Source organism: Xenopus laevis, chromosome 9_10S, assembly GCF_017654675.1.
Source record: "Xenopus laevis strain J_2021 chromosome 9_10S, Xenopus_laevis_v10.1, whole genome shotgun sequence".
Taxonomy (NCBI): Eukaryota; Metazoa; Chordata; class Amphibia; order Anura; family Pipidae; genus Xenopus; species Xenopus laevis.
In genome coordinates, this window is record NC_054388.1 from 115,897,951 (window position 1) to 115,914,896 (window position 16,946).

At 40.4% G+C, this 16,946-nt stretch overlaps 1 protein-coding gene across 2 annotated transcripts; it reads left to right on the plus strand.

The window, feature by feature from the left end:
- Positions 1-11,809: 11,809 nt before the first annotated feature.
- On the plus strand, positions 11,810-16,367 carry LOC108704225. Of its 2 annotated transcripts, none has more exons than XM_018240686.2 (3): positions 11,810-11,953; positions 13,201-13,296; positions 15,082-16,367. In XM_018240686.2, the coding sequence occupies exons 2-3, from the start codon at positions 13,263-13,265 to the stop codon at positions 15,921-15,923; spliced, it is 876 nt and encodes a 291-aa protein (XP_018096175.1). In that variant the 5' UTR covers positions 11,810-11,953; positions 13,201-13,262; the 3' UTR covers positions 15,924-16,367. The 2 variants fall into 2 exon arrangements, with proteins under 2 accessions (XP_018096175.1, XP_041434558.1); XM_041578624.1 differs by having other exon boundaries at positions 13,209-13,296.
- Positions 16,368-16,946: the final 579 nt, after the last annotated feature.

Sequence of the window (16,946 nt, forward strand, 5' to 3'; positions counted from 1 at the left end):
GTGACATTATAGCTCCCCTTGAAAATTCGTAAGTAGCTCTTGAGCCATACTTCCGGGGAAAACGTCGTCCCCAAGTCGGCTTCCCAATCCAGCATATGTTGAAGTTTAGCCGGTGCGACAGCATGATTCAGCTGGCTGTAAATGGAGGAGAGGACTCGTCTACACATTGGGGAAGTCATGCAAATGACCTCTAGAAACGTTCTAGAGCCCAAACTCTTGGGCCAGAAGTGTAAAGCAAAATGTGACAGTTGCATAGCCCGGTAAGTCTCAGATGGTGGTGCTTGATATTTCTGAATAAGGGACTCCATGGACAGCGGCTTAGAGCCATCAGTGAGCTGGTAGGCGGTAAGGACCCCCCTGTCTTTCCACCAGGTAAAGGCTGACTCGGATCGGCTCGGGGGAAAAAGGATGTTTCCGTGCAATGGCACCAATGCCGAAGGGTTTGAAGCAAGACGATATTTGAATTTAAGAATGTTCCATAACTGCAGCATAGTATAAGTCAATGGGGAAACAGTCTTACATACTTTAATATCCGAGCTTGGATTCCAGAGCAAGCTCTGCAACGAATAAGGGCGTACCATATCAGACTCCATGAGTACCCACAAAGGAGCTTGAGGGCCTCCATGTATGGGGGGGATCTGGGCACAGCGAGCTGCCCTAAAGTAGTGAAGCAAGTTCGGGACCCCTAGACCACCCCTAGTTTTATGAAGGTACATAATATGTCTCTTATTCCCCCAAATAAAGGCCATAATATTCTGTTGGAAACTGAGCAGATCCCTTCTCACGAGGGCAATGGGCAGAGTTCGAAAGTAATATAACAACCTAGGCAAAGTCATCATTTTAATACAATTTATTCTCCCTATCCAAGAAATCTGTTTAGACCTCCACTCCTGTAACTCGTGCAGCAATTTCCTATACAGTTGAGGGTAATTATGTTTATACATTGTTTCCAGGTTAGCAGTGAGGCGTATGCCTAGATAAGATAAGTATTGGTCTCGAAGTTGAAACCCAAAATTAAGTTCAACAAGTTTGCTGGTATGCTTGGGAACACCACAGGGCAGAAATTCGCTCTTATCTTGATTCAATCGTAACCCCGAGGCCTTAGAAAAGTCCTGAATAATATGAAGAAGGTTGGGCAATGTAGTTAAAGGCTGTGTGACAGTCAACAATAAGTCATCGGCAAAAAGGGATACTTTATGTTCAGTGTTAGCTATAGTGTAACCCTTAACATTCGGATTTCTCCGAATCGCCTCTGCCAGCGGTTCCATTGCAAGAGCAAAAAGGGCCGGAGACAATGGACAACCCTGCCTCGTTCCCCTTCGAATCTCAATAGTTTGGTGAGAGGAAGTAGGTAACTTCAGAGTAGCAGACGGGGTAGAGTAATAGGTAGAAAGAATAGTAGTAAAAGGTTCACCAATCCCAAGAGAGCTAAGGAGGGTTCTGAGGTATTGCCAATCAAGGGAGTCAAACGCCTTCTCTATATCCAAGGCTAATAAACCCATGGGCGTTCTGGTAGACTTAGCATGTTGTATAATATTAAGAACCTTTCTCACATTGTCCCCTGCCTGTCGAAACGGGATGAAGCCAACCTGATCCCTATGTATCACTTCCGGCAAAATAGAAGATAACCTTCGTGCTAGTATGCTAGTCAAAATCTTTAAATCAATGTTCAAGAGAGAAATGGGACGATAATGCTTCGGTTGGAGAGGATCCTTATTGGGTTTAGGTATCAGTGTAATATGCGCCGACAGCAATTCCTGGAGAATGGGCTTACCATCTCGGATATGATCAAAGAGTAATTTAAGGCGTGGAGTAACTATGTCAGCAAAAACCTTATAATATTTAGCTGAAAAGCCATCAGGGCCCGGTGCCTTCCCTACCTTAAGTTGTTTGATTGCATAGGCTATGTCCTCACCTGTTATGGCCGCATTCAGCGTATCTAAACTAGAAGCAGAGAATGTCGGCAAAGGATACTGAGAAAGAAAGGTCTGTGTAGCTCGAGAATCTGGTTTATGAGTTGGGGTATACAGTTTTCTATAGAAATCTAGAAAAGTGTCTCTAATCCTTTCCGGGTTAGAGGTAATGTTGCCCAGTGAAGTTCGAATACGGGGTATGTGGTTAATTCGAGATTTGGTACGCAGTAGGTTCGCCAAATAAGTGTCAGGCTTATTACAATTCTTATAGTACCTAAACCGAGTCCATCGGATAGCTTTATCTACATGCTCCAGTTGCAAAGTATTTAGTTCTTGCTTAAGCGCTTTAATACGTTTAGTCAAATGTGATGACGGTGAAGCTTGGTTAAGCCTTTCCAGGGTGGTTAATGAGGATTCAAGCTGGCAATATCTGTCCCTTAATTGCTTTTTCCTCCTAGCCGCCTGTTGTATGAGATATCCCCATATAGTAGCCTTATGGGCTGCCCATACGACATCAGGCGTGACATCAGTCGTGGTATTTTCCTTGAAGTAATTAGTTAGGGTAGTCTTTAATTCTTGCGTAACTTGGGGATCGCTAAGCAGGCGTTCATTAAGGCGCCATCTAGAGGACCTAAGGCAAATACCCTGTAGCAACACTTTAGTAACCATGAGATCATGATCTGACCACGGGCAAACTTTTATAAAGGCATCCTTTAGGTTAGGGATCATGGCTGCATTGAGTAAAATGGCATCAATTCTAGAATAATGCTTATGGGGGGCTGAATAAAAGGTATAGCCACGAGCCTGAGGATGGAGTTCCCTCCAGGTATCAACAAATTGAGATGAGTTAAGAACCCGTTGAGTCAGTTTAGCGGCCTTAGGTTCCCTAACATGGGGCAGCACGGCCGATTTATCCAAGGCCGGATTAAAGGGAAAGTTAAAGTCTCCACACCACAAATTAACATCAAGGGGATGTGTACTCAGTTTAGCAGCATATCTGTTAAAAAACTCGCGTGGGGCAGCATTCGGGGAATATGTGGATGTGATCCTAATAGATTTCTCAAACAAGCTACCCACTATAGATAAGTATCGCCCCTCTTTATCCACTTGCACATCTGTCACAACAATCGGAAAGTTGTCATGAACCAAAATAGCAACACCTCTATGCTTTTTATTGGGAGTAGAAGCCAGAAAATATCTGGAATATTGGCGATGAAAATGTTTCGGATAAGACTGTCTCGTGAAATGAGTCTCCTGCAAACAAATCACATCAGGATGCACACGTTCATACCATTGAAAGGCCTGTCTACGCTTCCGCGGAGAATTTAACCCCTTAACATTATGAGAGATTACTGTAAACGCCATAGTGACAAGCTCAAAGGGGGGCTACAAGTGGAACGACCTGAACCGAAGGATAGGAGAGAACAGGAGTGGAGGTCAAACTGCACTAACAGTATAGCATACAGGTACACTAGACAATCAGGGAGCATAAAAAGAGGCATTAAAGTAAATACATTTCGTAATGAGAAAACACAAAAAAAGATACCAAAAACGGTTATGAGCACAGTGGATCAACCCAAAAAAGCGAACAAAACAGTACAAAAAATAAAATGGAACCTGAAAAAAACCCCCAAATATGGGGAAAATGTCCCGGTCATTCAGCGACTGTCTTTGCGGGGTCGCCAGTAGACTGGGGAACGTGGGCAGCATCTATTCCCAAGCCCATTGAAAAGGATGCAACGTATCCTGCACAGGAAAATAGAAAAACAGGGTACAAGTCATACTCAACCGGGCAGGTCTCCGGTATCCGGAATCGTCTGGGAGCGAAGCCGTTGTGGTTTGGGGATGCCAGAGTTGCGGCCTAGTCGAGAAGGCGAGCGGGGACCAGCCACCACTTGCCATTCTTTCTGAGGTCTCGGACTGCTGCTCGCCGATGGTGCTGGGGAAGGAACAAAAAGGCCCTCCTTCTGTAACACATGGAAGGCCGCCTCTGTGGTCTTGAATGAATACAGGCGGTTATTTATAGTGCAATGGAGCGCAAAGGGAAAGCCCCACCTGTACCGAATCCGCGCCTTCTGGAGCTGTAAGGTGACATCTTTCATCAGCCGCCTCTTCTGCAAGGTAGTAGGTGCCAGATCCGCATAAATATCAGCCGATAGTTTGTTGTCCGGATCTCTAGTGAATTGGCGCGCAGCTTGTAATATTTGGTCTCTGACCGCCTCGTGTTGCAATTTCAGGACTATGTCCCTAGGCGTATCTTTTGTGCGAGGCCTAGCAAGCGCCCGATGTATTCTCACCATCTGCAATTTCTCAGGCGGAACTTCTGGCAGTAATGTAGTAAAAAGGTTCATCGCAAATAGTTCCAGGTCCATCTCAGTCTCTGGGACGCCACGAAGGCGAATATTAGCCCTACGAGACCTATTCTCGAGATCCTCAATCTTTTCCTCCATTGCCGCAATTTGTTCCCTCTGGGTCTCAATGGCGTCACTATCAGCATGTATCGCTGCCACAAGCTCTTCCGTGCGGTCCTCCAAGGCACTCGTCCGAGTGCCCAGTTCTCGGATTTGTTTGGTAAAGTCCGCAACTGCAGCTGCTAGTTCCGTCCGGAACATAGTCTGTATGGTAGATAAAACTTCCGATACCTCTGAGGAAGGCCCCAGCGGGTCCGGATGGGAGTGCGACAGGTCCGCCTCGTGTGAGGCCTGTGAAGATGGCGGTGTGCCCGGACTCCTTTGCTGGAAAAACTTATGCGTGCTCGGCGCCGCCCCTTTTTTCTTAGCCGCCGGTTGTGGCATAGTGATACCTGGTACCCTCACGATAAATTAGAGTCGGTACAGGAACGTTTTATAGCCGTGGTTGCTGGATTAAGCGGGCTGGGATACGGAGCTCACATCAGGTACGTCTGCTCCTGATGGCGCCGCGCATGCGCCCCCGTAATTTGGTTTTTAAGGATAATTTTAAAACAAATAATGATAGAAAATTGTGGGAATACAAATGAATGGAAACTTCAATTCTCTGGAGAAGGGACTAAACCTGGGCCTTAGCTTTATGGCTAATTATATGGAAAAAACTTCACCAGGTCACAAATAGCAACATGTCTGGATATGGACTAAGAGATCATATGGGATTCCTTTGATACTACACTCCAATAATTCAGCCCTAATTTATACTCAGCCTCTTTGACCCACATTATCTTGTACTTTATCTGCTTGTCTCTTGCAAATCCCCTCGTAATGACTTTACACCTTACTATAAAGAGCACTCACCCTGGTGGTCTAGTGGGCAGATGGGGAAGCTCCTTCATGTCTCCTGCGGGAACACCCAACACATGGTGTTTCCTCTTCTGCTTCTTGTGTCAGTCTGTCCTAGGGTGGGCACTTCCTGGTTTTACGCATACAACGTTGATGGCATCATGTTTTCATTGCACCAATGGCATCATGTCCAGAACTTTTGCTTGACTCTTCTCTTATTAAGCAACCTGGCAGCATCCAATTAGCTAAGGGCGCCTCCCGAAGTGAAAGGGGTCTGTTAAAGGCAGAAGCATGAGCCAAGACCAGGGAGCCTAGCACCGGTTCTGAATTTAGGGTGCTGATTGTGACACATTACACATAGATTGATATTCCGTTTTTGTTGGTCATTTTACCTATGAGCTGAATTTTGTATATATAATAAATAAAGTACCCCCTCTTGTAAAATATAAGGATATTATAAGTTACCGAGGAGTTTCATGACCATATAAAAGTACGAGGCCGAAGGCTGAGTTATACAGGTCATGGAACTCCGAGGTAACTTCTAATATCCTCATATTTTTCAACTGGGGGTACTTTATTTATTATAATACACAAATTTCAGTGAGTCATGTGACAGAAATGACATCAGAACTCACCGTTTATAACTGATGACATCAGAACTCACCGTTTATAAGGATATAATTTACAATATATTTATGGCTTTTGTGTATTATATATATTTATATACCAGAGAACAGCACAGCATCATTGTAATGAGCTTGAAAAAGGAACTAAAATGTTCTGAAAGCTTCTTATGATTATATTTGTTAGCCAATAAAGGTATCATCTTTATACCACTTTTGTTATTTTTTTATTTCAAAAGGGTTGACCTGTAACATTTTTACTGACTAACATGGTACAACAACTTTACCTGCAATTATCTTTTAATAAACATCTCTATAATATTTATAACCATGAGAGATTGGTGTAGGGAGGAGGGGTTTGGGGTTTCTAGAGAACTGGGCTGATTTCTCAGTTGGCTACAGGCTCTTTGCCAGAATAAATGTTATTTACTTTATTACTTGTAAAAAATGTTTAACGCAATATTTTGGACAGACAAGCTGTCCATTGACTTTGACAGGGAAGATTCTCAAATGGCTGCTGATCTTACAGCTTTGAAGCCACACTCATCAAACTTGAATCACATATTCATGGGGTCACCCTGAATGAAACAGCTGTTTATTGACCCTCAAAACTGGGAGGAGCCAACAACAGCCAATTATATTCATCTATTGACTTTCAATGGAGAAATTTAAACTGCTGCCAATGTTAGAACTTTGAAGCCACACTCACTAAACTTGAATCACATAATTATGGGATGAACCCAAATGAATAGAAAATATTGGTTAGATGCCCAGAGTTATTCTTATTCTTAGCGCTGCACATTTTCTTCAATACTTCTCCTCCTACAGTTTTAAGGGTACAACACCCAAACTCTCCACTAGTGATGGGCGAATTTAGGGCAAATTTCACCGAAATTCGAGAATTTGCCTTGAAAAAAACAAACATTTTGATGCCGGTGCCAGTTAAGACGCTGATGCCAATTCTGACGCCAGCGACGATTGAATCCAAATTTTTTAAAAGTGCAGATCTGCGCAGCTCCCATTAAATTATTTTATTTGACAAATTTTTGCATTGAAGGTTAGTGGTATAGTGTAATTTAATATTATAATTTGCAACATATATTTCTGATCTGAGACTTCTTTAGCTTTAGTCAGTAAATTAAATGCAGCACATTTTAGAGAGCTATGGTAAAGATATGAAGTGAAATGCCTTCTCTGCATATATTGCTCAGTAAAGAGGCCATAGTAAATGTACCCCTTTATTACAAGTGCTTTTTATAATGAATAATTATCACATTTTTAGAGCTTTTAATAAATATAGAGAAACCACAAATTTTTCTTTGAGATTTGTGGAAAAAATAGAAATTTTGATTGCTAGTAAATAGACCCCTAATTATCTACTAAAAAAATATTAATACATACAGAAACTTGGAGGGATCAACTTTTTTGATTAATCCGTGTTGCCTAAAAAATGTTTCAATCATAACTCAAATAAATAATTACTTACAAATTGTCCTAAATGTGGTCTTCACCGACCCAACTTGGTTTACAATTTATGGCACTGTCCTTTGAAACATTCTTTCTGGAAAGACATTGAGCAATATTTTTATACTTCTACCAACTTACTGAATTAAATCCACAAATTGCAATCTTATCTGTTTTTTTTAATGATTTCATTTACTATTAGCTTATTATGTTAGAAAAGTATCATTAAGGTATGGATTCAGGTTCACCATCCTACAATAAATGAGGTTACTAACGGGCATCCAATGAGCAGCATTTCAGTGTGTTTTTTATATTATGGGGAGGTGGCTCTCTCCTCATTGCTTGCTCTCCCAACCCCCACCTAATGGTGTCCTTGGAAGTGATCATGCTAAATAATGAGAAAAGCAAGTATGGTCTTTCTCCCCCAAAGATAACACTTTCTTTTTTTTCACTTAGTCAGGACTGACGCATGGACTGCCTTGACTGGGTGCATCAGCTTATGCATACTTTGTACAAACTTTGTAACAAAAAGTGTTGTTTTTTTACTGAAAGTTATAGTTCAGCTGTGCAAAAATAGATTTGTTTGCAAAGATCCGCACACCAATATTGTTTTCTTCAAAAATAGTATATTATTTAGTACATAGATCCGACGTTTCGGCCCACATTTGGGCCTTTTTCAAGGATAATGCATGTACATCAAATGGTGCTTTTATAACACTGGTATAAAGCACCATGTATAGCATCCCAGTTTTCCAGACTTCAGCCAAGTGGATTGTGGCCTCTGATAACATCCCAAGGGCTCAGTTGCTACTAACATGTCTCAAAGATTTTCTACCCATGCCATAATTGGTAGTTTGGCATTCCACAAATCTTTATCTTCCCTAACAATTGGCCAATTTGGTTTCAGAAGTTGATTAATAAAATTTGTTGTATTGTATCTCGTTACAAAGGTCATTTGCCCACTAATTTCCTTGGCACCATTGCCTGGAGTCAAGTGCTTTTTGTAAAATCTTGACCCCATATCCCCACTCTCTAAATTTATCCCACATTTTTTTAATCTGAATTTATCTATCACTGTTAAAATTATTACGTAAAACCTGGCAGAATTGTGATATCGGTAAAGAATTTGTAGCAACTTGATTTATGTAGTAGAGTGTTTCTGTCTGTTAGATTTCGGTATAGGGAATAATGTAATTGATCTTGTTCTCTCCATATTGTCACATCCAAGAATTGAACCATGTGTGGGTCACAACATGCTGTAAATCAAATAAGTGACGGTACAGCATTCAGATAATTTATAATTCCCTAAAATGAAGCCTGATCACCCTCCCACACTAAGAACACATCATTGATAAATCTTTTATAACAAATTAATTGTTTGCCAAATTCATGTAAAATATTTTCCACTTCATATTGATGGATAAAGAGGTTGGCATATGCTGGGGCCATCGATCCCCCCTTCACCGTATCAGTCTTTTGTAAATGAAAATGCTTTTCAAAATGAAATAGTTAAATTTCAAACACAAAACAAAAAGTGATAATACAAACTGTATAGGGGTCCACTGTATCCTCTATTTTGCTCAAGGGACTGTTGAACTGCCTCTACCCCATACATCTGCAGTTGCTAAACATACTGTACTGTATGTCCCCACTGCTAGGTAACCTGAGCTGTGTAATACAATCAAGGAAATGAGGGGTGACCCTGAGATACGATATAGTACCTTGAACCACCAGTTGTAATAATCTATCTAAATATACCCCCAAAGGATAACAAGCTCCCATGAGCTAATACTATTGGCCTCCCCGGTGGGGGATTCAGGCCCTTATGCACCTCTTCGGGAGTGTATACACTATCGGACACTTTTGAATATTTGTGTTAAAAGCAGCTTTTCATCATTAGAAATCCACCCATTTATATGTGTATCAGTAATCACTGCATCAACATGTTGTTTAAATTGTATCACCGGATCTGCAGTCAAACACTCATAAATTGTATTGTCATTTAGCTCTAACAAAACCTCTTGCCTATAGTCATCATAGTTTAAAATCACAATACTGCCGCCCTTATCTGCAGGCCTTATAATTATGTTATTGTCCACTCTTTAAATCCGAATAGCCTCTTTTTCCTGACAAATCAAGTTCATATGTTTGCTTTTTGTTTTATTCTCCAGTTCAGCAATGCCATTTTCCATGGTAGTCTTAAACAATTTAATTGAAGGGTTCACAGATTTAGGACAAAAAGTGCTTTTCAATCTTAACTTATCAGAGTTAGTTTCACTACTTTCATGATCTTTAAAATAATCCTTCATGTCCAATAATCTCCCAAATTGAAATAATTCAATTTTAAATTGGAAAGAATCAAAAGGTACCATCGGTACATATGATAACCCCTTACTCAGTAATGTTTTTTCACCAACTGAGAATGTGATGATAAATTAAAAATGGGGACACTCACTTCCTGGGTGGTCTTCCTTTTCGTGCCCCTCCATGTTGGAGGTCTTTGCCTCTTCCTCTGCCTTGGGGGGGGGGGCAGGCTGACTAGCTGGGTGTCCTCTAAAAAAATTGCTATGAGATTGTTGTTCATTTAAATCACCTTCATCACTCCGAACACCTTCACTCTCTACCGACTGCCCAGCATTATTGCCCAAAGTAGCCCTACCTCCCACCCTCACACATCTAGCTACTTTTGCCTTTATCTGGTAGATCTGCCTCCAGAATGATGTCACTTCTGATCCATGTTGATGTCATTTTTAGTGCATGGGTCCCTGGTTCAGGTGGTGAGTAAACCCTTGCAGGTGTGGGTTCTGGGTAGGTGGCGGGTTAGGTTACAGGTTAGGGTGTCCAGATTGAGCACATATCTGCACTAATAGACCTGTGCAGGACTCTACCTTACTATGGAATGGCACCAATAGCATTAAATCCACTTGGTATTTACATTTCTGGTGTACTCTCAGAAAAAATATTTTTATAAAATTCATATATAGATAAAATGCTTTTTCATACAATTTTGAATACAAACCCACTGTTATTCAGAGCTTTTTATTTTAAGTCAAAAATTTTTAAATGGATTCCTCCATTTGCTGAACTCATAACTCAAGAACAGAACTTTAAACTTGGGTACAGCAGCTCATTGTTGTCTTTTAAAAACATGTCAACATGTAAGGATTCACAGATAGGAGCCTATGTGCTGAATAATTTAAGGTGTTTATTAAACAAAAATGTGCACAGACCTTTGCAGAAACTTAAAAGACAGCAAAAACACAAGTCCAGATTCAGGCTGAAATTCCAGGGCAGACGGCAGACAATAGTTGAGGGACAGTCCAAAAGTCGAGACGGGCAGAGTTCTTGCGATGTCAAAAAACAGGCTGAGGTAAATACCAGGAGATTCAAAAATCAAGGGTAACGGGGAGCAGATAAGGAACAGAGCAGGGGAAAACAAGACAAAAACAAGACCAGATTTAGCAGGTACAGGATTTCAGGAACAAAAGAAGAAACCAAAACAGGAGCAGGAACACAAATGTGATATCAAGGTCCACGAGGCTTTCAGTTAGTGGTAGGGCCAATAACTTGAGGTGTTTACAAAACTGTGCACAGACCTTTGCAAAAACACAAGTCCAAATTCAGGCTGAACTTCCAGGGCAGGCGGCAAACAACAGTTGAGGGACAGTCCAAAAGTCAAGATGGGAATAGTTCTTACAATGTCAAAAAACAGGCTGAGGTCAATACCGAGAGATCCAAAAATCAAGAGTAACAGGGAGCAGATAAGGAACAGAGCAGGGGAAAATGTGTCAGGAACAAGATTTACCAGGTACAGGATTTCAGGAACAAGAGAAGAAACCAAAACAGGTTCAGGAACATGATCAGGATATCAAGGTCACAAGGCTTTCAGTTAGCAGTAGGGCCAATAATCCAGCACAGGGTGTTGGGGAATTAGTCTTAAGTAGCCCTCAAATGATAAGGTATAGGATGGAGCACACAATCCGCAGACTCTGCTGTAAAAGTTTTTATTGATCACAACATGTTCTGGATTAGCATGGATCCTTTTTCACTTGCAAAAAGGTTCCATGATGATCCAAAACATGTTATGATCAATAAAAACTTTTGCTGCAGAGTCTGCGGATCGTGTGTTCCATCCTATACCTTATAGTTTAAACTAATACATTTGGTCCGGCTGGTGTGACCTAATAAGAAAAGTGAGCAGCTACACAGGTGGAGATTGTTAGAACAAAACCTCGTCTATAGCCCTCAAATGAGTAATTGCTCTCAGCTGGATTGGGGTAGTGTACTGAGAAAGGCTGACCTGGAGTCAGCAAAGCAACAGTCACCTTATCAGAGCCAGGCCATCACCACAAGACCTCCTATGGCTCAAGCAGGAATAGCAGTGCTTGGAACACAACAGGTCACTTGTTCGAAACCAGGGAATTCCTCACATAACATCAGATCTGATATTGACTTGATATGTCATCATTCCTAAACTTTAATCTGGGTAAATATTGAGTCACTTTCTACTGAATTGTGATTTCCTTGTAGCTGCTGACTAATTGTCTTCGTCTGGTATAAAAGGAGCTAAAATCTGCTCTGTTCCTTACTCTGCCCACTGCTAAACTTTCTAGCACTAATTACTTCTGGGAAGGATCGAGTGAAGCCTCAAGAGGTTGGTGGCTGGTGCCCAGGCTGAAAAGGACATATTGGATCAGAACTGGTAAGAACCTAAATACCAACCTTTCTAAACCTTTCTAAACCTCTACACAAGCTCCTCTGAGTACTAATACTGATACTCTTGTGTCTATATCTATTCATCTCTTACACTTCTCTTTGTCTGTTCTTCTTTTTCTAACATTTTCTCAGTTTTAGTTGTACCGTGTTCAGTTTGAGTGATACCTTTTATTGGCTAATTGCATAAGTAAAAATTGCAAGTTTTCAGAGCACACAGGCCCCTTCGTCAGGAAAAATATAGGGGCATGTGTGCTCCGAAAACTTGCAATTTTTACTTCTAACATTTTGTTAAAATCATCAAGATGTTCACCTACTGTATGTGTGTTAGTATTTCTTTCTTCAATCTTTTTACATAATATTATACTTTTCTAAGAATCCAGATTGATCTTCAGGGTATCTACCCTTCTCCTTCTCATTCTCCTTTCTCATTTAACTTTATCCCCGATATGTAGCAAAAGTCACTAAGTTTGCCCAGGAGCAATAACTCAAAGCAACCAATAAGATGTTTTGCTTTTAAAAAGGTGACCAGTAAATACTACCTGCTGATTGGTTGTTATGGGTTACTGCTCCCGGGCAAACTTCAGTACCTTTTATTACATAAACCCCTAAGTCTTTACTAGTGATGGGCAAATTTGCCTCGTTTTGCCAAAAAATTCTCAAAATTGCTGAAAAACTTGGGAAGCAGCCAAAAATTTATATGCAGTGACTTTATGCGGCAAAATCTATTAGAGTCTATGGACAACTTTTTTCTCCAAATGCATTAAAGTCAATGGGCATTTTTTTCTCATTCCAAATGCATTGAAGTGAATGGACTTATTTTTATTGCAGTTTCACAAAACATATGGCGAAATGCGAAATTTTGCCGCAAATCTATGCATGGTAAAAAAAAAATTCTCATCCTTACTATACTAACTAAACTTTCCTAAACTTCTCCTGTAGCCAAAGAAGTCTTTTATTATTCTAACACTATAATCTGTATCCTCCTTCTTGTAACTCTTTATTCTACATCACTCTAGTTTTCTATTCTCATCTGACCATCTACATTACCCCTTTTCCTCTAATGGTTTCACCCCTCCAAATCGAACGTTCTAACCCATCTCTAGCATTCTAATTGTCTAATTCTCACATACATACAGGAGATAAGGACGGTCTATAGGTTTCCCTAGAGGAGACTTGAACTATGTTGTTTCTTTACTCCACTTTTTAATACTTTTATATTTTCTTTAATTCGAGTGGCGCAGATTTACTGCTGAAAGGACCAGATCTCTAAGAAGAAACACATTGGAAAAGTGAAAATGGGAGGCAATATATCTATTGGTAACATCTCAGGTAAGTGTTCCCTTTCACTCTCCTATTCCTTTACTGTATTAGTCCCACCACCCCTGCTGGGAGTCTGTTCCCTGTATCTATCCCCCTTTGTGTAAAGTATCACTTCCTTATGTTCCCTTTCACTCTCCCTCCTATTCCTTTACTGTATTAGTCCTACCACCTCTGCTGGGAGTCTGTTCCCTGTATCTATCCCCCTTTCTGTAAAGTATCACTTCCTTATGTTCCCTTTCACTCTCCTCCTATTCCTTTACTGTATTAGTCCTACCACCTCTGCTGGGAGTCTGTTCCCTGTATCTATCCCCCTTTCACTCTCCTCCTATTCCTTTACTGTATTAGTCCTACCACCTCTGCTGGGAGTCTGTTCCCTGTATCTATCCCCCTTTCTGTAAAGTATCACTACCTTATGTTCCCTTTCAGTTTTCTCCTTCAGTTCACTTCTGATGTAATCTGTTTTATGTATTTAGAGTTTCTTAATGCAGCTATCAAAGTGGATAAAATAAAGTGGAGGGATGGAAAGAACTGCCTATGTTGTCCACACCTATTTTTAAAGCAACATATAGTTTGTGGGATACGAAGTGACAACTTTGCAAAAATAAACAGTTTCAAGTTGTTTTCTGGGTCATCATCCTGTGGTTATGGGAACCCTGAAAGACTTTGATTTTGATTGACAGTTATGTTACATGAATTGGCGTATGATTCCTTTCCCTAGACAATGGATTAGAGTTAAGTGACTCTGACACATGTAGAGAGAGAAGCCGCAGGGAGGAGGAGAGTGAGGAGTAATTTGAGTAAAGTGAGTGGATAGTCAATGTGAAAGTGCTCTGGTCTGTGATCTGTGGGGGATAAGAAGTGGGTACAGTGGGTGATTGTTTTATTTATGAGGAATGTACAGTTTTAGTGGCAGGACAAATATGTTGCAAAAAGGTAATTAGCAAATTCACATGTAGGGTGTGAGCCACTCCTGCCCCTCATGTAGTCGGGACCCACAGAAAATCTATTGCTTATGGCCAGCTCCTTAAAGGGATACTATCACAGGAAAACATTTTTTTATCAAAACTCATTAGTTAATAGTGCTGCACTGAAATCCATTCTTTTAAAAGAGCCAACTTTTTTTTAGATTTAATTTTAAAATCTAAAATGTGGCTAGACATGATGTCCATTTCCCAGGTGCCCCCAGTCATACGACTTGTGCTCTGATAAACTTCAGTCTCTCTTTACTGCTGTACTGCAAGTTGGAGTAATATCACCCCCTCACCGCACCCCCCCCCCTCTGGTAGCCCATCATCAGCAGTCTATCAATAGAACAATGGGTTGCTAACCAGACAGCAGCTCCCTGATACCTTTTGCTTTTTCCTGCTTGGGTGCTGTTCTCATTTCTTCCAACTAGCTGGGGATAGGGAGCATGACTTGGGTTGTGTTACAATACAATGAGAAAGGGAGAAACAGTAACTGTCTCAAAGTCGTTTTATCCTGAAGTGCTGACCCTTCTCATAGCTCAGAATCAGGCACAAAGCACTGAGATGTCTCCTCCACATCAATATTACTGTTATTGGTTCAAGAATCATAGAGTATATTATTTGCAATGTAAACAGTGTATTTTAGAAATTAAAAGTAAACCATACAAATCATAACAGAATCCCTTTAATATTGTGCCAATGAACTATTGATACTATAACTCTAGTGGCTGAGGAAGAACTGTTAGAATGAGTGAAACTGATCTTGTGGGTGAGGAGCAGTAATGCAATTGATTATAATTCATTTATACTCTATGTCTTTATATTACAGGAAGTAATGTTAACATAATGCGTCGCATGAAATCTGCATCGTTGCCCCCTGGTGATATTCACACTGTAACAGAAGATATAAAGGCAACTGGAAGAAAACTTCTTACTAAAACATTGGAAGGGAAATATGTGGCAATTATTGAAGACCTGGAAGTGTATTTTAGTCATGAGCAAGCTGACGGAAAGTCCTGCCATGGGACTGAGATAAAAGGAGAGCAATGGGAAGAGGAAGTATTGGGCAGAAGCAGGGAGTTGGCTCTGACTTTACAAGGGAAAGAATTAAGTGAGGAGAAGTTACAGGAAGAATTCAGTGGTCTATGGGAATCCTGTGGGTTTAAGGGTAAAATCCTTGTCCCTGCCCCATGGGTTTATCAGGAGAAATTAAAGGAATTCAAGGCAGGATCCAATGCTGCCAGTCTCATCAGCAACTCTTCTCTATGGGCAAACTTGCCTGAGAAATTCACTGAATATTTGTCCACAAAATCTGAGAAACTTTCAGCTGATGAGAAAATAAAGGTAGAAAAGGTGACACAGGGTATAGAGAAGCGAGTGAAGGAATTCACTGATAGGAAGAGAGAAGAGAAAAAGGAGAATGAGACCAGTTACTATGAGGAGGTCTCCAGTTTGATCAGAGTAGAAATCAGCTCCAAGTTACACAGCGACTTCCCATTCCCAAATGAATTCCTTGTGTTTGTGCCAATGTATCTGTGCCACAGAGCTGCCCACAGCTTTGCCCAGATCTCCCATGATTTCAACAAATCCATTGATCCTCAGGGTCATTTGGAAATGAAGAGAGAAGAATTCTTCCAGTCTTTTAAATCCATCTATGCTGGAACAAAGTAACCTCAGTTGAGATTCTTCCATTGCTGATCTGGATAATGACCAACATAGAAATGTTCTAAATATCTCTGCTTAAATATATTCTAATGCTATAACAAATGATATGCTATGAAAGTTCCTGTAGCTCCAATGATTTCTCACTTACATACATTTTACTATGCATTACATTTACTCTGCTCATATGGTTGATCAAGTACTTGCTTCACCATCATTGCAATATATCTTTAAAGAAAAAAGTGATTTGTGTATCCTAATAACCAATCACAATAGTTGGAACACATTCAAAAATAATCTGTGATATTCTGTGAATTAGATTATAATCAATTTTTTTTTTCAAACTGTATCATCTGCTGCAAATGTAATGGCTCTTTAACATATTGTGCTAACAGTGAAGATTCTCTGCTCCGCACTGGATAAATAAAGTTTCCTTCTCTGATCAGCAATTCAGTCTCAGGTTCTGGTGATTTATTTCTTATGGGACAAATAATATTTATCTGGTGTGTGAATCTCAGAAATATTATAAAATAATATAAGTGCTGTTATTGGTGCCCCCTATATTTTACAACTCATTCCGAACGCCATATACTCACCAATACAGCAGCTCTTGCCTGAACTTGGGTTTCTCTTAATGTTTTTCTTAAAAATGAAATGTTTTCTAATTATTCATCTACTTAAAAGGATGAAATGTTCTAAAATGAAACAGTTTCGAGGGGGCCTTGGTCCTACACCTTGTATAGCCCAAATATAGCCCTTCTATGACAGGTGTATTTAGGTTCCCAGAAGGTACTGGCCAGGCCTATGAGCAGGTTCAGATCAGCTTCCAGTGATCATCCTACAGATAAAAGTTATATAGGCACATGGGAAGATTTTCCTATATTTAGCTATAGGGAAGTTGGTGTAGTGTTAAAGTAGTGAAAAGCAAATCTGTCCCCTTTCACATTGCCAAAAAAATTTCTAGACTTTGTGAATTTGTGTTAAAGTGAAAAATGAGCAAAACACAATGAAGTCACTATGGGACAGATCTTT